Below are 23,652 nucleotides of genomic sequence, written 5' to 3'. Positions count from 1 at the left end.
TTTGTTTCTTATGTACACAGCGGTGACTCTGTGCTTTAGGGCTGATGAGTCTCCACAACATCACCTTTTGATGGACTTTATTTTACGGCAAGTATGGAATAAAAAGAGTGATAGGCTCGTGATATATACTGTATGCCCCTGGTGTGATTTGAAAAATAATTATTATGAAGTGTGTTGGGCTCTGGCCATATGGCTTAAACATGTGCTGTGGACAAAGACAATCAGGCCTTAACTTTTTCAAGCAAAGGTCTCATCCTGACTTGTAGTTTGAGGAGAGCAAAGGGATTTCACACTCAGGTGTGAATTCCCCCCCCCCCCCCAAATAACCATGGTAACCGCGGCAATCTCATTGGCCGAGAGCCAAGAGACCCCAGGACCCCTGTGGTTCGACCTCTGTTCTATAAAACTATCTGCTGCCCCCACTTCTATGCTTTTTCCAACTCTCCCTCCGGGGTTAACAGGAGGCACACACCGCTCTCTTCGCCCGGACCCCCCCCCCCTGTCCAGGCCACAGAGAATCCAGCTTTTTCCCGTCGACCTCCATCGAACAGGGAGCACACCACGCTCTCTTTGCTCGGACACCCCCGTCCAGGCCACAGAAGAACCAACTTTCCCCGCCAGCGCAACGCTGGCCACGAGGAAGCAACGGCCCTTCAACCCTACTCAAACCCTGACAAGCCGTTTCGCTGGATGAAACAGCCCGCGATAACGAATCTGCTTCAGCGATCAGTTCAGCGCTTTTTGCTCCTTTTTCTTTTGGTGCACACATTCCGGCGAAGGAAAGACGACAACGCCTCCCTCCTTCACCGACGATTCCCGGTAAGACGCACGGACCACGCCGTCAGCCGAAGTTAGATCACCCTCCCTGCCGCGAGGACAGATCACGTCTGCGTTTGCTCCAGAGCGAGCTGCGCCACGACAGACCGAAACAGCGCCAGCTCAACGCCGCGCTGAGAAGCACCCCCCCCCCTTCCTCTCGAAGAAAAAGGACAACTTTGCTCACGAACCCTTCAACGTTGCAACGAAGCATCTACAAGTAAGATTCTTGGCATTTGGGCATAGCTTAGCTTAAATTAACTTAAGTTTAATTCAGGCCATTCATTTATATGTTGATATTCCCGTGTTTTTGTGTGTTTAAGACTGTCGCGTGATATTGAGGTATTACGCAATCATTACGGAGCAGAGAAGCTCCGCTGTATTTGTGTATCAACTATGACTGTTTCTTTTGGGATTATTTTCATTCATTGTCTTCCCCTCCGTGTGGAAGTTCTCTTTTCATTAACTCGACTCGGTGAGTGAGCTGAGGTGCGTGGTTTATCACGGCATAAGTTACCGGCAGTTCAAAGACGACAGCGGTATATTTATGCATGATAGAACCAGCAACCAGGCTCCCTACCACATCGCACGCCGAAGCGTGATTCACTTCGAGTTCTCGCTCCTTTTTTCTCTTTCCTCCTTTCACGAAACACACACACACAGCTCCTAGTTCTACCCCTGGGGAACCTCGTTCAAACGAGCCTCACATCACGTGCTGCCCAGGCACACGTGAATTACATACAGCAGCCTAACTGCCATTTTGGTCCGCGTCACTCGACTCCGCCATCTTTGTAGTTTTTAGCTGTAGTTCTTAAGGCCCCTCCCCTTTGGCCAGCGTCACTCGACGCCGCCATCTTTGTAGTCTTTAGCGTAGCTGTAAGACTCCTTCCTGTTCACCCACAGACCCACACACACACATACACATACACACACAGACATACACCCTCATCCATTTTATTCATTCTTTAGTTTAGGCATATAAAATTGTATGATAACGTTTGTTGGTTGCAATATTAATTGATTTGATCATTTATTATTTTGATTCAATAAACTCTGTTATACTTTCAGGAGCAGTCGTCTGTGATTACTTGTGCATATGTATTTGATAAGACTGTATGTAGTAGCCTGTGCTCGAACTCAAAAACCTTCACTGTCACTTAGGGCTGGGCGATATGGCCTAAAAAAAAAATCTCTGATTTTTTTACAAAAAATCCGATTCACGATTTAAATCGATTTTTTTCCCCCAAAAAAATTTGCAGATGACAGAAGCTGTTGAAAACAATTTTTTTATTTTATTTTGTGATGATTTTCCCTCGTAGGTTGATAAAAATAAAGTGCAAACAAAACCTGAACATTGTAGAAAGGTGCCTGTAGTATACAAAAAGTATTTGGTCACTCTTTTGTTTCCCTGAATCATTTAAATATACAATTTAATTAAACATAACATTAAATGGCATTAAATAGTAGCCTTCTATTGTAAACAACTGTGCAAATGTAACTTTTTACAGTAAGCTTTTCTAACTGAATACACTGATACAAACACAGCATGAAATAAAATGTATGTGACCCTTTAACATTCACATTTTCAAAAGTGCAACATCTGTTCTAACATAACATATTTTGCACAGTAAATAAGTGCATGTAAACAAAATCAAGTACATTCACAACATAACCAACAGTATTAAACAGTAGTGCATGTTTTTTCTAAATATTTTTTGCCAGGAAGACAAGCCTGTCTACTACCTCTGGCTTCAGGCATGCACGGTGGCATGTAACAATGCCCCCCCACACACTGAAAAGACTCTCAGAGGGGGCACTTGTAGCTGGCACAGAGAGGTATTTCTTTGCTAAAGTACTTAGCCTTGGAAAGTTACGTTGGTGACGCTTCCACCAGTCAAGTGGATCGGTGTCTGGGTCAACCTGCTGGACCACAGGTCAGTTGTTGCGGAGTAGAATGACATCCCCTCCAGCTCCGCAGAGATCCTTTGGCGTGTACTATTGTACAGCCGAGGCAAGGCAACGTCAGAAAAATGTTTACGGCTTGGTAGCACGTACCTGGGGTCCAAAGCTTTGAGAAGGTGAATAAACCCCGGCTTTTCCACGGTGTATATGGGCACCATATCTTTTGCGATATACATCGTGACTGCATCCGTGATGGCTTTCCACCGGGCACTGTTCTTCTCATGCGGAGTACAGTTGGTGAATGTCTCCAAAATGCTGGGTTGTTGTTGTGAGGTGGCGGCGGCGGTGGCGGCGGCGCTTGTGCTCCCGCGGTCCTGCTCCCTCCTCAGGGCAACAACACTTCTCCCTGCATTAAACTTCTCCGTGCTGCATTAAATTTGTTGTGCTGCTTGATTTTGTAGCAATAGCTTTTAGACAGACCTTACATCGTGGTGCTGTTTGTTCTGTGTCAGATGACACGAACCCGAACCATTTCCAGACCACCGAAGACACATTCTTGCCTCTCTTAAGAACGAGAGCTTCACTGCTAGCTGTGAAGCACTCTACTACGGGAACCCAACGGGGGGAGGGGTGGGGGCGATTTTCTCGATTTTCAATAAAACACATCGCCTTAAAGCACACATTCGAATTAATCGATTAAATCGATTTATCGCCCAGCCCTAATATATACATATATATATATATATATACATACATACATACATACATACATACATACATACATACATACATACACATATATATATATATATACGTATGTATATATATATACAATGAAATAAAAGATTGTGTTTTTTATTGATTAAAACAAACCTTGTCATTAGTAGTTTGAATGATGTATTATAAGCTGTTCAGAGGTTTTGTAAACAGGTCATGATTCCCCTTTTAATATCTATTTAATATTAATGTAAAAAATCTCCTTCAAACAACTGGATTGTCAATGGAAACTACATTTTACGAGATCACACGTGAACACATCATGGTAACGTTATAATTCACTTTGGCCTCAAGGTCGAACCAGTTCTCCCCACTGGTTCTACCAACTCTCCCCTCTGGTAGGCTTCTCTTGAAGTTCTGAGTCGGAATAAGCAAATACTAGCGATTGATGGGCATTTTTTTTTTTTTAATGGCATGAATTGAATATTTTAGGAACTATTTACTTCGCTTCACTCTTAAAACACCAGAACAAAGTCTGAGGACATGGCAACACATCGCCTGTCGAATGTAAGCGTGTGAGTGTGGAGGCAATGTCAGACTGAGAATGGAAAGAGCAAGAGTGTGACAAAATGACAATTCTGTCTGATATCAGGCAATCGTTTTGTTTATTATGTTAAACATTCTGCAAAGGCTTTCACTTGGTCTTGTGGAGTGAACTCTTGAGGCAATCCAACCTTCCATGACATCATGAAGATGGCTCTGCTACATAATCAACTGATAGAGAATGGACATCAATTGTTGTGTGCGTCACATTTTGTTTTTAAAGTGAAGATTCTAGAGGGGTGTGTTATTTTAAATGGCTGGTCTGATGTTTTACCTCTTTGGTCGGCTGGTTATTTGCTTTCCGCATACCCGGCTTCTGGCGCCTGAAGTCTTTAGCACATTCTTCTTGTGAACCAAAAGCATTATAGGGAGGAGCCTCCTGTAGATGGATTCATAATAGAAATACAAATTGTAGCATATCAAATATTTTCAACACCCGTTCAAGAATACTACACTCGAAGGCCAATTCTTATGGGAGCCAGCCTACTGTTCAACACAGCGCTGGGCTGTAGACAGTGTGAGATATAGAGGTGGACAGAATAGATAATAAAACGTCACAGCAGCTACAGACACATCAGTACACAACAGTAAAACACACACATATTCAAAAATAAGTTCAATATTTAGCTGGTCAATATGTACAATAAATGTACAATGAATAAACATGTAAACATGGACAGATGAGGGTAATGAAGGACAAAACATCATCATCTATCGCGACAAAAAGTCACCTATCCTCAGGCAATAGAGATGATAGAGTTTCAGATGAAAAATACATTTCCGGTTCTTACCGTCTTCTTCTCCTGAAGCAGGTCAGTTTTTTTTGGTACCTCTAAGGCAGGCATGTCAAACATACGGCCCGCGGGCCGGACCCGGCCCGTTGGATGATTTAATCCGGCCCGGCATAAATTTCTGAGAATGTCAAAAAAAAAGCGAGTCTCTAGCTCATTTCTATCAAAAGTTGTGATTTTTTAAAATAATAAATACAAATCAAATGCTCCCCCCGGCCACTAGAGGGCAGCAAATGTAAAGGAGCTCACGTCCAGCATGCGGCACCGCCCCCTGATGTGTCCAGGTAAAAACTAACCGGCAATCTTGCTTCACCATTCACCACTAACACACTTGTCAACACACCCTTCCCAAAATGGCACTGTCAAAAAAAAGAAAAGTGGACACGGAGTGCAGAGTTTTCCAGGAAAAATGGACTGAGAATTACTTATTCACAGAAGTGAATGCAACACCGGTGTGCCTGGTATGTAATCAGCCTATTGCAGTGTTCAAAGAGTTTAATATTAAGCGCCACTATGAGACTCTTCATAAAGAAAAGTATGACCACTTGAAAGGACAAATAAGGAAAGACGAGATAAACAAATTGGTCGCTGGTCTGAAGAAACAGCAGTCTACTTTTACGCGCAGCCGCGATATCTCTGATGGGGCTGTAAGAGCCAGCTACATTATTGCCAACGAGCTGGTGCAGGCATCCAAGCCGTTTTCTGATGGGGAGTTTGTAAAAACATGCATGCTGAAGGCTGCAGAAGTCGTGTGCCCTGAAAAGCGACCTGCCTTTGCCAATATCAGTCTAACGAGGAACACTGTCGCAGATCGGGTGACAGCTCTCTCAAGTGACTTGAGCAGCCAACTGAAAGAGAAAATCAAGTCATTTATCGCATTTTCAATTGCAATAGATGAGAGCACCGATGTCACAGATATTGCTCAACTGGCCATATTCATTAGAGGTGTTGATGAAACTTTGACCATCACCGAGGAGCTGCTTGAATTGGTGCCCATGAATGACACCACAACAGCAGATGACATTTTCAGCGCTCTCGTTGGAGCGCTGGACAAGGTGGGAGCGGACTGGTCCCGTGCCGTGAGCCTGGCTACCGACGGTGCGCCATCAATGGTCGGGAGAAAGGCAGGTGTTGCCACAAAATTCCGTGACAAAGTACAGTCAAATGGAGGACAAGAGTTTTGGGCATTTCACTGCATTTTGCATCAGGAGGCGTTATGTTGCAAAACACTGAAAATGGACCATGTTATGAGTGTGGTTGTGAAAACTGTCAATTTCATCAGAGCGCGTGGTCTAAATCACCATCAGTTTGACACATTTCTCAGTGATAATGACATTCATGCTGGCCTCCCATACCACACTGAGGTGCGGTGGTTAAGCAGAGGTGCAGTACTCAAGCGCTTCTTTGAGCTGCGAGGGGAAATAGGACAATTTATGGAGAAGAAGGGACGCCCAGTAAAGGAACTTAAATGCAAGGAATGGGTGCAGGATCTTGCGTTTATGGTTGATATTACACAACACACTTAACACTACATTGCAGGGCCGTAACAGGGTTGTCACTCAATATTACGACAGCATAAGTGCGTTCAAGATGAAACTGTCACTGTGGGAGACGCAGCTATCCAACGGCGACACCGCGCATTTCTCTTGTCTCACAGCTGTGCGTCCGAAGGCACCGGACCGTCACGATAATGATTTGGATAAATATAAAGACAACATAACAGATTTGCTGCGAGAGTTTGAGCAGAGGTTTCAGGCATTCAGTGAACTTGAGAACAAACTTGGCTTTTTTCGCTCGCCATTTACAGTGAAGCCTTCTGATATGCCAGCTGACATTCAACTCGAGCTTATTGACTTGCAGTGCGATTCTGCTATGAAGGATAAATTTGGGTCTGTGGGATTGGATACGTTTTATCAATATCTTGTGCCACTTAAAAGTCTGCTTTGAAGTGTCATGATAAACAGCTCTCAGGTGGCTGGTGCAGACTCCAAGGTCCTGAACTAACTCTCTGCTGCTGCTGCTGCTGTTGTTGTTGGGAAGTGCAGGCAGCAGAGCAAAAAGCTCTCAAAAGACTTGTTTCTGTGTTTTCCCTACCATTACACTGGATGTAATTATATCCCTGTTGCATAATCTAATGTGCAGTATATTCTCATCTTCAGAGCCTACTAGTTTGATCTGATGTAATCTTATTGCCCATGCACTGCTATAACTTTTATTTTGTATTTTATTTATTTCAAAGCAGTATGACATAAGGCAAAAATATTTTTTTCATAGCTCCCACTTGAGTTTGTTTAGTGTGGTGAGTTGGTTCAGGTGTAAAACTGCATTCACTCAACTGTCAAATAAACCAGTTGTTAACACATTCACAGCCAAACATGAAAATCATTTTTTTCTCCATTGTTTGTGAATACATGTGTTGTGCTTAGAAAAGATCCCTTGTCATCCGTGATTATAATATGTAGGGTGGGCTACAAATGTAGGCTGAATGATAAAGCATAGTACTGAAAAACAAAGCTAAATATTTGGAGTTGACATTCTTTTACTGATCCGGCCCACCTGAGAACAGAAAGTCTGGATTCGGCCCCCGAGCCAAACTGAGTTTGACATGCCTGCTCTAAGGGTTTCATCTCCAGGTCAGGGTGATTCTTTTGGTAATACTCTTTAGTGAAGCCGTCGCAGTCATACAGCAGGAAGCGACGGCTCAGCAGCTCTATCCTTTCTCCCACCTGGAAGTCTTTGGGGGAGTAGTACTCGTCTACCTCCGCTGCTGAAACCTCCAGCACACAGCTGGGAAAGAGCTCTGGATGGAAATACGAGTATCGTCATTGCTGTTAATTCGCTTAGAAATCTTTTTACGTTGTCTCTTTTAAAAAAAATACAATTGTGGTTTTTTTTTCTGCACTGCAAACAATATTTGACAACAATATATATAACCAAAAGTCAATTAAGAGCAGTTTGATGTAAATTGTGTTCATGTGATGCTGGTTTTAAGATGAGAGACACTTTCTAGGGTCATTCGCTCTGATGACGTGACTGGATACAAAGAGGCTCCTGAACCAAAGCACCGCGTCAGATCCAATTATATACAAAGCTGAACGTGACAGAATCACAACGTTGCATTTTACCAGGCGGTTTCCTTGTCTTGGGCAACTTCAGTCTGCGCATCAGGACAGGGAAGGGTAATCGTCCACAGTTGCGTACGTAGACCTCATTGATCTCCACCGTGTCATCCACAAGGTAATACTGGATGGTAACAGGCCTGGTCTCCCCGAACAGATTATCCGTATCCTCCCACAGAGCAAAGAAACGCAGCACCTGACCAAGAAGAGGTTAAAAGCCTGGATTAGAATTAGAAAGTCAAATGCAAAATGTCACGGTACAAACACCCGGTTAACGATGCAAGATCACTTCAAAACATCACTTATATTTGAAAAATGTCAGTGGTTTAGTACAAAACTTATCCTGAGTTTTACTTTGCTTTTGTAGATGATTTATACTGTAAGGTTAAATTAACTTAAAATTGGCTTCACTATTACTGTATATATTGGCCCGATCCTAACTAGAAGAAACGCAAACTTCACAAATTTCCTTTACCATACAATCCATGGTCAGAAACTTGTGCAAGTTGTCAAATCCAGAGGCTTTTGTGAAGGCAGGCTGAGGGTTTTTGCCACGTTTGCTGTAGGGATCCACAGGGATTGGCTCAGGCTCGTTTAAAACAATGCCCTCACTTTCCATGAAGTCCTACATGTGATGAATGAGACACAGCATATATATACATACATGAACATATTGTTTTGTAAGACATGCATAGAAGATAACGAATATGCATGACACACTTCAAGAGCTTTCCTATAAGTGAATGTTGTACCTTTGTAAAAGTGTCACACTGTGTGATGTGGTACTTGACCCCGTACACCTCCAAGTCCATGCCAATATTGAGGTCTTTCCATTGGTAATGCTCTCCACGTTCATTCTTGGGCAGCCGCTGGCGTTTGAGCCGTTTTCCCTGAGATAATCCAGAATTCTCCACTATGGGCTCAAAGATGGACATGCAGTCATCCTCGAGGTAGTAGTTAATGACCACGGGACGCACCCAGCACTCCTCTTCAGGGGAATAATGGATATTTTCCTGAAAGTATGCATTGTAGCGCAGCACCTACAAGACAAGAGGGTGGTACAAAACAAACAAACAAGCAATTAATTGGATGGTTTATTGGACAGCAACAACAATCCAAATAAAATGAATGAATAGATAATATTATTGTACCTTTTTGTCAAGGGCCACGTGAGCTGGGATGAAGACTTTGACTGTGCTCTGGTCAGAGGAGCCATAAGTAATGTCTGGCGTCTCAATAGACAAATTACTGATCTCCTGCTGAAGCAACTGTTCAGATAAAAGAGGGTCCTGTCCAATACCCACAGTGGGGCGAGGGGCCAGAGCATAGCCTTTGTTGTACTTCAGTGTCTGGGGACGATGGAAGGTTGACTTCTGCACAGAAAGACATTAAAGGTCCCATGTTGTAAAAAGTGAGTTTTCTTTGTCTCTTTTTATTAAAAAGCAGGTGCTATGTAAATACTGTGAAAGGCCATGAATAAATACGTATACATATATATATACTAGGGCTGGGCGATATGGCCTAAAAAAAAAACTCCGATTCTTTTACAAAAAATCCGATTCACGATTTAAATCGATTATTTTCCCAAAAAAATTTGCAGATGACAGAAGCTGTTGAAAACAATTTTTTATTTCATTTTGTGATGATTTTCCCTCGTAGGTTGATAAAAATAAAGTGCAAACAAAACCTGAACATTGTAGAAAGGTGCCTGTAGTATACAAAAAGTATTTGGTCACTCTTTTGTTTCCCTGAATCATTTAAATATACAATTTAATTAAACATAACATTAAATGGCATTAAATAGTAGCCTTCCATTGTAAACAACTGTGCAAATGTAACTTTTTACAGTAAGCTTTTCTAACTGAATACACTGATACAAACACAGCATGAAATAAAATGTATGTGACCCTTTAACATTCACATTTTCAAAAGTGCAACATCTGTTCTAACATCAACATAACATATTTTGCACAGTAAATAAGTGCATGTAAACAAAATCAAGTGCATTCACAACATAACCAACAGTATTAAACAGTAGTGCATGTTTTTTCTAAATATTTTTTGCCAGGAAGACAAGCCTGTCTACTACCTCTGGCTTCAGGCATGCACGGTGGCATGTAACAATGCCCCCCCACACACTGAAAAGACTCTCAGAGGGGGCACTTGTAGCTGGCACAGAGAGGTATTTCTTTGCTAAAGTACTTAGCCTTGGAAAGTTACGTTGGTGACGCTTCCACCAGTCAAGTGGATCGGTGTCTGCGTCAACCTGCTGGACCACAGGTCAGTTGTTGCGGAGTAGAATGACATCCCCTCCAGCTCCGCAGAGATCCTTTGGCGTGTACAGCCGAGGCAAGGCAACGTCAGAAAAATGTTTACGGCTTGGTAGCACGTACCTGGGGTCCAAAGCTTTGAGAAGGTGAATAAACCCCGGCTTTTCCACGGTGTATATGGGCACCATATCTTTTGCGATATACATCGCGACTGCATCCGTGATGGCTTTCCACCGGGCACTCTTCTTCTCATGCGGAGTACAGTTGGTGAATGTCTCCAAAATGCTGGGTTGTTGTTGTGAGGTGGCGGCGGCGGCGGCGGCGGCGCTTGTGCTCCCGCGGTCCTGCTCCCTCCTCAGGGCAACAACACTTCTCCCTGCATTAAACTTCTCCGTGCTGCATTAAATTTGTTGTGCTGCTTGATTTTGTAGCAATAGCTTTTAGACAGACCTTACATCGTGGTGCTGTTTGTTCTGTGTCAGATGACACGAACCCGAACCATTTCCAGACCACCGAAGACACATTCTTGCCTCTCTTAAGAACGAGAGCTTCACTGCTAGCCGCCATTGTTTTCGTTTGTAAACAATGCGCGCACACTCTACTACGGGAACCCAACGGGGGGAGGGGTGGGGGCGATTTTCTCGATTTTCAATAAAACACATCGCCTTAAAGCACACATTCGAATTAATCGATTAAATCGATTTATCGCCCAGCCCTACTGTCACTGAATGAATAGTCATACGCAGACTATTGACATTATGAGTGACTACTAATTATGAGACTTAGTTTTATCGTTTGGTTATTGGTCCCTGTTCGCAGGGTGGTGCCCCGTTTATATTAATAATCATTAATAATTGTTACATACATCAATAATTCTATTGATGTCAAGAATTCAGTTTCTTAAATGCTGATAACCCAAACACGCTCCTTTAGATCCCAACATAATGGTGCCCCGTGTGAGGGTACGTTATTCCAGTTTTGTTACAGTATATATGCACATTAATCCATAATTATTTTTGAATAATTAATTTTCCAAAAAAATATTTTTTTCGAAAAATTATTTTTTTTCTTCTTTTGAATGATCCAAATTCCTGAAACTTATTTCCCAAAATAGGTAGGCTTTGATCTTCAAAATCTTGTCTTATTGTAATTCAATTTTTGATTTTAAATCCAGATTTTTAATCTTAATCTTTAATTCCCTTCTCGAAATTTTATTTCGTTTCCAGGTTTAATTATTCGTTTCATTTCTTAAACTAACAGCCAGCTGTGTAGTAGATTTGATCTTTTATTTGTAATACCTTGCTTGTTTTCTTAAATCCCTCCAAAGAAGTTACACACAGCTGTCACAGGCCCAAAGTGCTAAACCACATTAGCATTTTCGCACCTCTGGCTGCAAAGCAGTAGTGATACCTCAGAGCAGCAACAGTAGAAACGTAAGTCACAGAGCTAGACATTTCACTGTGCGCCTGCATGAACCGTAACACTAACAGTAATTAACATCTAACAGTAGAAATCCTAAGTTACAGAACTAGACATTTCACTGAGAACCGTAAACACTAACAGTTTCCGTTCTAACACTAGGGAATTAACAACCACTGGGAGTAGCACTCATTAGAGAGAATGAGTGACGAGAAATCCCCCATTCCTGGAGCTGTAGCTCCAGAAGACACCGCATTACGAGATGCGGTGGCTGATGTCCTCGGACTCACAGCAAAGGAAAGAGAGTACTTTGCAAAATACACTGCTGTCCTATGCGACGAGCAATTAGAGCAGCTGGTGGCTTATGTAAATAACCCAGCAGGTAACAGAGAGCGCCTGATTCAGGACGTAATCGGCGAAATACTGCTCATCTACCATCAGAAAATGCAGCTGCAAGCTGCCCGAACCCGGGCACAGAGCGACGAGCAGCAACGCGAGATCTGGACACTCCGAACAGAGGTTCAGGAGTTGTCACGTGACTGTAGAGCCCTACAGTCAGAAAATAGTAGCCTGCGCAGTGACCTCAGAGAGGTCAACCTAGAACTCTCTAAAGCATCAGAGAGTGATGACAAACTGAAAGCGCTTCAAGGTGTTCCAGCAACCCCGGTAGGTACTGCTACCCCCTACCGAGCCTTTCAGCCCAGTCATTTCTTGGTCTCGGCTCCCTCATTCCCCGAGACCCGAACCACCTTGCATTTCTTGAAGGCGACATCCCCAACCAGGAGGAGAGAGGACCAACACCAGGTCCTAGACAGCCCAGGTGGCTTCAAAACCACCTCAGGCGAACGCAATCCTCCACGCAGTTCACGCGCACAACAAGAACTGACCCCATCCCCCTCAGGGAGGGAGGATGATAGTCGTTACCACCATCGCGAGTATGGAGACTCAGACGACTCGGACGGCCCAGGCCCCATCAACCTTGGAGGCCTGCGTACTCGACAGATTGAGTCTCTGGCAAAAGACGTAGAGCGCTTCAATCCCGATAATCACGACTCGAGCATCGATGACTACCTAAGGGAGATCGATCGCTGCCTCCTCGACCTATCGCGCCCCTCATCGCGCGAAAAGCTAAAGCTAGTGTGGAAAACCACTGCGCGAAGCGTCCACGCTTTCATTGAAACGCTCCAGCCGAGCATCCGCGACTGCTACTCATCCCTTTGTCACGCCCTTAGGGAGGAGTACTCCCTGTACACCGACCCAGCTTCTGCCACCCTCGGCGCCTTTGCCATTTCCCAGGAAAGGCTAGAGTCTCCGAGAGACTACTTCAGGCGCTTGAGATCTGCGTACTTCCAAGGACGTAACGCCCCAGGTCTAGAAGAAGACCATGCCTTCAAGTCGCTATTCCTGCACAATCTCCACGACAACGTGAGATACGCTGTTACTATGCACTGCAGAACGAGTAACCTCACCATGCCAGAGATTAGGAAGTACGCGCAACTTGCATGGGAGACACGCGGACGGCCGACAAATCGGTACGAAGACACCGCCATAGTCTTAGGCATCCAACAGTCGAGCGACTCCGACCTAGCGTCGGAAGACGACGAGAGGACTTGGCCTAGCGAGCCCTGGTCACCCCCGAGGAACAAACGACCCTGGCGGTCGAAAGACCAACGGAACCAGGGGGGTGAAAGACGCCCTCAAGGGCAATATCAGGTAACGCTGACTCGCAGCCCACCTGACTAAGCCAAGTGACCTTTCCCCCTGCTGCCAAGTCGACGTGGTAGGGGGGGGGAAGATAACTCAGCACACTTCTGGAAACGACCACTCCCATTCTCGCACCTCGTTCTTCAACCTTCTTGGGCGACCTTGTTCGCAAAGGCAATGCCCGTTATGTATATATCTATACATATTCGTCAGTCTTACTGGGGGGTCATAACACTCTTGCTCTACCCAACTCCGGGTCAGAAACGAGCCTCATGTGTTCCCCCACCTTTTCGCATACACCTCTAGGGTGCCACAACCTTAGAGGCCCTTCGAGCACCCTAGCTCGTAAAATCTTACGTCAACTAAGCCTTGTTCTCCTGCTCTGTCATCATGAGCCACCTCCAGCTTGTTCAACAAAGCCATCGCCTTCTTTCAGCCGAGTCATCGCCCGGGCCTGTCAAGTCGCCAGTGCCGTAGGTAACTGAACTTGACCTGTGCGCCGGACGTGTCGCCATCTCTAATTAGGAGAGTGGGGGGAGGGAGATATCACCAGCCCGCCATGACACACTCCAGAGTGAAACTGTTCGCGACGTTTCCCTGAGTGCTGACGGTAACGTGGGATATCCGCCCTCGCCACTTGAACAGCGCGAGGGGGGGTGGATCTCTGACAACAGAAACTTAGAGAGATGTACTTCACAGGAAGTACACTCTAATCTCGCCAGTGCCGAACCCAACCGGCAGAATGGCCGCTTACTATTGACTACTAACGTTTAACTGCATGCTCCAACTCACCCTGTAGACATGCACTAACCGCTAACACATCCAACTTCAACCAGAACAGTTGCATGACCTGACAAACCATTGCGACTGTAAACTGATGCTCCACTCTCATAGAGAACCCTTTGCATGCTTTATAGACTCTACCAGAAGTAACCAGAGAAGACATAACCTCTGCCGTAGCAGTCAGATTTAACCCAGGACCTCATCCGAGAAGGCTCAGCTGTCAACAGCTGGAGCAGCGAGAGACCAGCCTAGCTAGTCACACTAGCCGTGCTAATGAAATCTGTAAATCTGCTACCACTACTGTTATGCAACCCTCACAGGTACCTCTGGCCTATAGTCTTGGCAACGCAACTCCAATATCGATAGATTCCAAAACTTAGACACAGGACTCGCTCTAAATCTACAGATTAGAGAGAGAGATAGACGCACATATCATGTACTAATAGATCCAGAAGCGACAGACTAACTGGATTCCCTCCTATTCATAACACCACGTAGCCAACCTACGACTGCTCCACCGACGGACTCCAGTCCTGTCTAGGAGTTGAACCAGTAACCACTGTTTGCCCCTCACCTGCTTCTTGTCTTTCTATTCTTTCCTTCTCTCTCTTTTGTGTTTTGTTTTGTTTATTTGGGTTGTTACTTTCTTTGACACTATGCCGCAATGCTAGATTATCACAACATCATAATAGCGATTGAATTATTTGGGAATAATGTTTTGCTCACCTATGATTTGAATTGTGTATGATAGTAGATGTAGGTAGAAGTAGTTAAAGTCATCTGCCCAGATGCCACCTTAGTCATCTGCCCAGATGCCAATGAACTCTGAACTTGAACACCATGAACTTGACCACTATGAACCTTGAACTCTATGAACAATGAACACTGCCTGTTTTAACCACTGCTTTTGGTCTCAGGAACACTTGGACTGTCTCACCTCTTCAGGTTTCCCCACCACATGGATGCACATGCCAGCCCTTGGTTTGCTCTAAAGACCGAAGCCAACATCTCGCTCTTCAGAACAAAGGGGGGATGTTGGGCTCTGGCCATATGGCTTAAACATGTGCTGTGGACAAAGACAATCAGGCCTTAACTTTTTCAAGCAAAGGTCTCATCCTGAATTGTAGTTTGAGGAGAGCAAAGGGATTTCACACTCAGGTGTGAATTCCCCCCCCCCCAAATAACCATGGTAACCGCGGCAATCTCATTGGCCGAGAGCCAAGAGACCCCAGGACCCCTGTGGTTCGACCTCTGTTCTATAAAACTATCTGCTGCCCCCACTTCTATGCTTTTTCCAACTCTCCCTCCGGGGTTAACAGGAGGCACACACCGCTCTCTTCGCCCGGACCCCCCCCCCTGTCCAGGCCACAGAGAATCCAGCTTTTTCCCGTCGACCTCCGTCGAACAGGGAGCACACCACGCTCTCTTTGCTCGGACACCCCCGTCCAGGCCACAGAAGAACCAACTTTCCCCGCCAGCGCAACGCTGGCCACGAGGAAGCAACGGCCCTTCAACCCTACTCAAACCCTGACAAGCCGTTTCGCTGGATGAAACAGCCCGCGATAACGAATCTGCTTCAGCGATCAGTTCAGCGCTTTTTGCTCCTTTTTCTTTTGGTGCACACATTCCGGCGAAGGAAAGACGACAACGCCTCCCTCCTTCACCGACGATTCCCGGTAAGACGCACGGACCACGCCGTCAGCCGAAGTTAGATCACCCTCCCTGCCGCGAGGACAGATCACGTCTGCGTTTGCTCCAGAGCGAGCTGCGCCACGACAGACCGAAACAGCGCCAGCTCAACGCCGCGCTGAGAAGCACCCCCCCCCCCTTCCTCTCGAAGAAAAAGGACAACTTTGCTCACGAACCCTTCAACGTTGCAACGAAGCATCTACAAGTAAGATTCTTGGCATTTGGGCATAGCTTAGCTTAAATTAACTTAAGTTTAATTCAGGCCATTCATTTATATGTTGATATTCCCGTGTTTTTGTGTGTTTAAGACTGTCGCGTGATATTGAGGTATTACGCAATCATTACGGAGCAGAGAAGCTCCGCTGTATTTGTGTATCAACTATGACTGTTTCTTTTGGGATTATTTTCATTCATTGTCTTCCCCTCCGTGTGGAAGTTCTCTTTTCATTAACTCGACTCGGTGAGTGAGCTGAGGTGCGTGGTTTATCACGGCATAAGTTACCGGCAGTTCAAAGACGACAGCGGTATATTTATGCATGATAGAACCAGCAACCAGGCTCCCTACCACATCGCACGCCGAAGCGTGATTCACTTCGAGTTCTCGCTCCTTTTTTCTCTTTCCTCCTTTCACGAAACACACACACACACAGCTCCTAGTTCTACCCCTGGGGAACCTCGTTCAAACGAGCCTCACATCACGTGCTGCCCAGGCACACGTGAATTACATACAGCAGCCTAACTGCCATTTTGGTCCGCGTCACTCGACTCCGCCATCTTTGTAGTTTTTAGCTGTAGTTCTTAAGGCCCCTCCCCTTTGGCCAGCGTCACTCGACGCCGCCATCTTTGTAGTCTTTAGCGTAGCTGTAAGACTCCTTCCTGTTCACCCACAGACCCACACACACACATACACATACACACACAGACATACACCCTCATCCATTTTATTCATTCTTTAGTTTAGGCATATAAAATTGTATGATAACGTTTGTTGGTTGCAATATTAATTGATTTGATCATTTATTATTTTGATTCAATAAACTCTGTTATACTTTCAGGAGCAGTCGTCTGTGATTACTTGTGCATATGTATTTGATAAGACTGTATGTAGTAGCCTGTGCTCGAACTCAAAAACCTTCACTGTCACTGAATGAATAGTCATACGCAGACTATTGACATTATGAGTGACTACTAATTATGAGACTTAGTTTTATCGTTTGGTTATTGGTCCCTGTTCGCAGGGTGGTGCCCCGTTTATATTAATAATCATTAATAATTGTTACATACATCAATAATTCTATTGATGTCAAGAATTCAGTTTCTTAAATGCTGATAACCCAAACACGCTCCTTTAGATCCCAACATAATGGTGCCCCGTGTGAGGGTACGTTATTCCAGTTTTGTTACAGTATATATGCACATTAATCCATAATTATTTTTGAATAATTAATTTTCCAAAAAAATATTTTTTTCGAAAAATTATTTTTTTTCTTCTTTTGAATGATCCAAATTCCTGAAACTTATTTCCCAAAATAGGTAGGCTTTGATCTTCAAAATCTTGTCTTATTGTAATTAAATTTTTGATTTTAAATCCAGATTTTTAATCTTAATCTTTAATTCCCTTCTCGAAATTTTATTTCGTTTCCAGGTTTAATTATTCGTTTCATTTCTTAAACTAACAGCCAGCTGTGTAGTAGATTTGATCGTTTATTTGTAATACCTTGCTTGTTTTCTTAAATCCCTCCAAAGAAGTTACACACAGCTGTCACAGGCCCAAAGTGCTAAACCACATTAGCATTTTCGCACCTCTGGCTGCAAAGCAGTAGTGATACCTCAGAGCAGCAACAGTAGAAACGTAAGTCACAGAGCTAGACATTTCACTGTGCGCCTGCATGAACCGTAACACTAACAGTAATTAACATCTAACAGTAGAAATCCTAAGTTACAGAACTAGACATTTCACTGAGAACCGTAAACACTAACAGTTTCCGTTCTAACACTAGGGAATTAACAACCACTGGGAGTAGCACTCATTAGAGAGAATGAGTGACGAGAAATCCCCCATTCCTGGAGCTGTAGCTCCAGAAGACACCGCATTACGAGATGCGGTGGCTGATGTCCTCGGACTCACAGCAAAGGAAAGAGAGTACTTTGCAAAATACACTGCTGTCCTATGCGACGAGCAATTAGAGCAGCTGGTGGCTTATGTAAATAACCCAGCAGGTAACAGAGAGCGCCTGATTCAGGACGTAATCGGCGAAATACTGCTCATCTACCATCAGAAAATGCAGCTGCAAGCTGCCCGAACCCGGGCACAGAGCGACGAGCAGCAACGCGAGATCTGGACACTCCGAACAGAGGTTCAGGAGTTGTCACGTGACTGTAGAGCCCTACAGTCAGAAAATAGTAGCCTGCGCAGTGACCTCAGAGAGGTCAACCTAGAACTCTCTAAAGCATCAGAGAGTGATGACAAACTGAAAGCGCTTCAAGGTGTTCCAGCAACCCCGGTAGGTACTGCTACCCCCTACCGAGCCTTTCAGCCCAGTCATTTCTTGGTCTCGGCTCCCTCATTCCCCGAGACCCGAACCACCTTGCATTTCTTGAAGGCGACATCCCCAACCAGGAGGAGAGAGGACCAACACCAGGTCCTAGACAGCCCAGGTGGCTTCAAAACCACCTCAGGCGAACGCAATCCTCCACGCAGTTCACGCGCACAACAAGAACTGACCCCATCCCCCTCAGGGAGGGAGGATGATAGTCGTTACCACCATCGCGAGTATGGAGACTCAGACGACTCGGACGGCCCAGGCCCCATCAACCTTGGAGGCCTGCGTACTCGACAGATTGAGTCTCTGGCAAAAGACGTAGAGCGCTTCAATCCCGATAATCACGACTCGAGCATCGATGACTACCTAAGGGAGATCGATCGCTGCCTCCTCGACCTATCGCGCCCCTCATCGCGCGAAAAGCTAAAGCTAGTGTGGAAAACCACTGCGCGAAGCGTCCACGCTTTCATTGAAACGCTCCAGCCGAGCATCCGCGACTGCTACTCATCCCTTTGTCACGCCCTTAGGGAGGAGTACTCCCTGTACACCGACCCAGCTTCTGCCACCCTCGGCGCCTTTGCCATTTCCCAGGAAAGGCTAGAGTCTCCGAGAGACTACTTCAGGCGCTTGAGATCTGCGTACTTCCAAGGACGTAACGCCCCAGGTCTAGAAGAAGACCATGCCTTCAAGTCGCTATTCCTGCACAATCTCCACGACAACGTGAGATACACTGTTACTATGCACTGCAGAACGAGTAACCTCACCATGCCAGAGATTAGGAAGTACGCGCAACTTGCATGGGAGACACGCGGACGGCCGACAAATCGGTACGAAGACACCGCCATAGTCTTAGGCATCCAACAGTCGAGCGACTCCGACCTAGCGTCGGAAGACGACGAGAGGACTTGGCCTAGCGAGCCCTGGTCACCCCCGAGGAACAAACGACCCTGGCGGTCGAAAGACCAACGGAACCAGGGGGGTGAAAGACGCCCTCAAGGGCAATATCAGGTAACGCTGACTCGCAGCCCACCTGACTAAGCCAAGTGACCTTTCCCCCTGCTGCCAAGTCGACGTGGTAGGGGGGGGGAAGATAACTCAGCACACTTCTGGAAACGACCACTCCCATTCTCGCACCTCGTTCTTCAACCTTCTTGGGCGACCTTGTTCGCAAAGGCAATGCCCGTTATGTATATATCTATACATATTCGTCAGTCTTACTGGGGGGTCATAACACTCTTGCTCTACCCAACTCCGGGTCAGAAACGAGCCTCATGTGTTCCCCCACCTTTTCGCATACACCTCTAGGGTGCCACAACCTTAGAGGCCCTTCGAGCACCCTAGCTCGTAAAATCTTACGTCAACTAAGCCTTGTTCTCCTGCTCTGTCATCATGAGCCACCTCCAGCTTGTTCAACAAAGCCATCGCCTTCTTTCAGCCGAGTCATCGCCCGGGCCTGTCAAGTCGCCAGTGCCGTAGGTAACTGAACTTGACCTGTGCGCCGGACGTGTCGCCATCTCTAATTAGGAGAGTGGGGGGAGGGAGATATCACCAGCCCGCCATGACACACTCCAGAGTGAAACTGTTCGCGACGTTTCCCTGAGTGCTGACGGTAACGTGGGATATCCGCCCTCGCCACTTGAACAGCGCGAGGGGGGGTGGATCTCTGACAACAGAAACTTAGAGAGATGTACTTCACAGGAAGTACACTCTAATCTCGCCAGTGCCGAACCCAACCGGCAGAATGGCCGCTTACTATTGACTACTAACGTTTAACTGCATGCTCCAACTCACCCTGTAGACATGCACTAACCGCTAACACATCCAACTTCAACCAGAACAGTTGCATGACCTGACAAACCATTGCGACTGTAAACTGATGCTCCACTCTCATAGAGAACCCTTTGCATGCTTTATAGACTCTACCAGAAGTAACCAGAGAAGACATAACCTCTGCCGTAGCAGTCAGATTTAACCCAGGACCTCATCCGAGAAGGCTCAGCTGTCAACAGCTGGAGCAGCGAGAGACCAGCCTAGCTAGTCACACTAGCCGTGCTAATGAAATCTGTAAATCTGCTACCACTACTGTTATGCAACCCTCACAGGTACCTCTGGCCTATAGTCTTGGCAACGCAACTCCAATATCGATAGATTCCAAAACTTAGACACAGGACTCGCTCTAAATCTACCGATTAGAGAGAGAGATAGACGCACATATCATGTACTAATAGATCCAGAAGCGACAGACTAACTGGATTCCCTCCTATTCATAACACCACGTAGCCAACCTACGACTGCTCCACCGACGGACTCCAGTCCTGTCTAGGAGTTGAACCAGTAACCACTGTTTGCCCCTCACCTGCTTCTTGTCTTTCTATTCTTTCCTTCTCTCTCTTTTGTGTTTTGTTTTGTTTATTTGGGTTGTTACTTTCTTTGACACTATGCCGCAATGCTAGATTATCACAACATCATAATAGCGATTGAATTATTTGGGAATAATGTTTTGCTCACCTATGATTTGAATTGTGTATGATAGTAGATGTAGGTAGAAGTAGTTAAAGTCATCTGCCCAGATGCCACCTTAGTCATCTGCCCAGATGCCAATGAACTCTGAACTTGAACACCATGAACTTGACCACTATGAACCTTGAACTCTATGAACAATGAACACTGCCTGTTTTAACCACTGCTTTTGGTCTCAGGAACACTTGGACTGTCTCACCTCTTCAGGTTTCCCCACCACATGGATGCACATGCCAGCCCTTGGTTTGCTCTAAAGACCGAAGCCAACATCTCGCTCTTCAGAACAAAGGGGGGATGTTGGGCTCTGGCCATATGGCTTAAACATGTGCTGTGGACAAAGACAATCAGGCCTTAACTTTTTCAAGCAAAGGTCTCATCCTGACTTGTAGTTTGAGGAGAGCAAAGGGATTTCACACTCAGGTGTGAATTCCCCCCCCCCCAAATAACCATGGTAACCGCGGCAATCTCATTGGCCGAGAGCCAAGAGACCCCAGGACCCCTGTGGTTCGATCTCTGTTCTATAAAACTATCTGCTGCCCCCACTTCTATGCTTTTTCCAACTCTCCCTCCGGGGTTAACAGGAGGCACACACCGCTCTCTTCGCCCGGACCCCCCCCCCTGTCCAGGCCACAGAGAATCCAGCTTTTTCCCGTCGACCTCCGTCGAACAGGGAGCACACCACGCTCTCTTTGCTCGGACACCCCCGTCCAGGCCACAGAAGAACCAACTTTCCCCGCCAGCGCAACGCTGGCCACGAGGAAGCAACGGCCCTTCAACCCTACTCAAACCCTGACAAGCCGTTTCGCTGGATGAAACAGCCCGCGATAACGAATCTGCTTCAGCGATCAGTTCAGCGCTTTTTGCTCCTTTTTCTTTTGGTGCACACATTCCGGCGAAGGAAAGACGACAACGCCTCCCTCCTTCACCGACGATTCCCGGTAAGACGCACGGACCACGCCGTCAGCCGAAGTTAGATCACCCTCCCTGCCGCGAGGACAGATCACGTCTGCGTTTGCTCCAGAGCGAGCTGCGCCACGACAGACCGAAACAGCGCCAGCTCAACGCCGCGCTGAGAAGCACCCCCCCCCCTTCCTCTCGAAGAAAAAGGACAACTTTGCTCACGAACCCTTCAACGTTGCAACGAAGCATCTACAAGTAAGATTCTTGGCATTTGGGCATAGCTTAGCTTAAATTAACTTAAGTTTAATTCAGGCCATTCATTTATATGTTGATATTCCCGTGTTTTTGTGTGTTTAAGACTGTCGCGTGATATTGAGGTATTACGCAATCATTACGGAGCAGAGAAGCTCCGCTGTATTTGTGTATCAACTATGACTGTTTCTTTTGGGATTATTTTCATTCATTGTCTTCCCCTCCGTGTGGAAGTTCTCTTTTCATTAACTCGACTCGGTGAGTGAGCTGAGGTGCGTGGTTTATCACGGCATAAGTTACCGGCAGTTCAAAGACGACAGCGGTATATTTATGCATGATAGAACCAGCAACCAGGCTCCCTACCACATCGCACGCCGAAGCGTGATTCACTTCGAGTTCTCGCTCCTTTTTTCTCTTTCCTCCTTTCACGAAACACACACACACACAGCTCCTAGTTCTACCCCTGGGGAACCTCGTTCAAACGAGCCTCACATCACGTGCTGCCCAGGCACACGTGAATTACATACAGCAGCCTAACTGCCATTTTGGTCCGCGTCACTCGACTCCGCCATCTTTGTAGTTTTTAGCTGTAGTTCTTAAGGCCCCTCCCCTTTGGCCAGCGTCACTCGACGCCGCCATCTTTGTAGTCTTTAGCGTAGCTGTAAGACTCCTTCCTGTTCACCCACAGACCCACACACACACATACACATACACACACAGACATACACCCTCATCCATTTTATTCATTCTTTAGTTTAGGCATATAAAATTGTATGATAACGTTTGTTGGTTGCAATATTAATTGATTTGATCATTTATTATTTTGATTCAATAAACTCTGTTATACTTTCAGGAGCAGTCGTCTGTGATTACTTGTGCATATGTATTTGATAAGACTGTATGTAGTAGCCTGTGCTCGAACTCAAAAACCTTCACTGTCACTGAATGAATAGTCATACGCAGACTATTGACATTATGAGTGACTACTAATTATGAGACTTAGTTTTATCGTTTGGTTATTGGTCCCTGTTCGCAGGGTGGTGCCCCGTTTATATTAATAATCATTAATAATTGTTACATACATCAATAATTCTATTGATGTCAAGAATTCAGTTTCTTAAATGCTGATAACCCAAACACGCTCCTTTAGATCCCAACATAATGGTGCCCCGTGTGAGGGTACGTTATTCCAGTTTTGTTACAGTATATATGCACATTAATCCATAATTATTTTTGAATAATTAATTTTCCAAAAAAATATTTTTTTCGAAAAATTATTTTTTTTCTTCTTTTGAATGATCCAAATTCCTGAAACTTATTTCCCAAAATAGGTAGGCTTTGATCTTCAAAATCTTGTCTTATTGTAATTAAATTTTTGATTTTAAATCCAGATTTTTAATCTTAATCTTTAATTCCCTTCTCGAAATTTTATTTCGTTTCCAGGTTTAATTATTCGTTTCATTTCTTAAACTAACAGCCAGCTGTGTAGTAGATTTGATCGTTTATTTGTAATACCTTGCTTGTTTTCTTAAATCCCTCCAAAGAAGTTACACACAGCTGTCACAGGCCCAAAGTGCTAAACCACATTAGCATTTTCGCACCTCTGGCTGCAAAGCAGTAGTGA

General features: G+C 45.4%; 1 protein-coding gene across 1 annotated transcript in view; it reads right to left on the bottom strand.

Annotated features, from left to right (window-relative positions):
* Nucleotides 1-6,202: 6,202 nt before the first annotated feature.
* LOC306787314 (EF-hand domain-containing protein 1-like) overlaps nucleotides 6,203-23,652 on the bottom strand; it is a gene marked incomplete at both ends in the record, with an annotated part of 46,441 nt that continues 28,991 nt past the window's right edge. The window contains 6 exons of the mRNA XM_079282432.1: nucleotides 6,203-6,238; nucleotides 7,439-7,629; nucleotides 7,955-8,144; nucleotides 8,424-8,573; nucleotides 8,701-8,988; nucleotides 9,100-9,321. Of these exons, the coding sequence (XP_079138558.1) occupies nucleotides 6,203-6,238; nucleotides 7,439-7,629; nucleotides 7,955-8,144; nucleotides 8,424-8,573; nucleotides 8,701-8,988; nucleotides 9,100-9,321 (1,077 nt within the window). The remainder of the gene's footprint in view (nucleotides 6,239-7,438; nucleotides 7,630-7,954; nucleotides 8,145-8,423; nucleotides 8,574-8,700; nucleotides 8,989-9,099; nucleotides 9,322-23,652) is intronic.

This window comes from Melanostigma gelatinosum (genome assembly GCF_949748355.1).
Source record: "Melanostigma gelatinosum genome assembly, chromosome: 13".
Taxonomy (NCBI): Eukaryota; Metazoa; Chordata; class Actinopteri; order Perciformes; family Zoarcidae; genus Melanostigma; species Melanostigma gelatinosum.
Note: the sequence above shows the minus strand (reverse complement) of the source record. Positions and strands in the feature narration are given on the sequence as shown.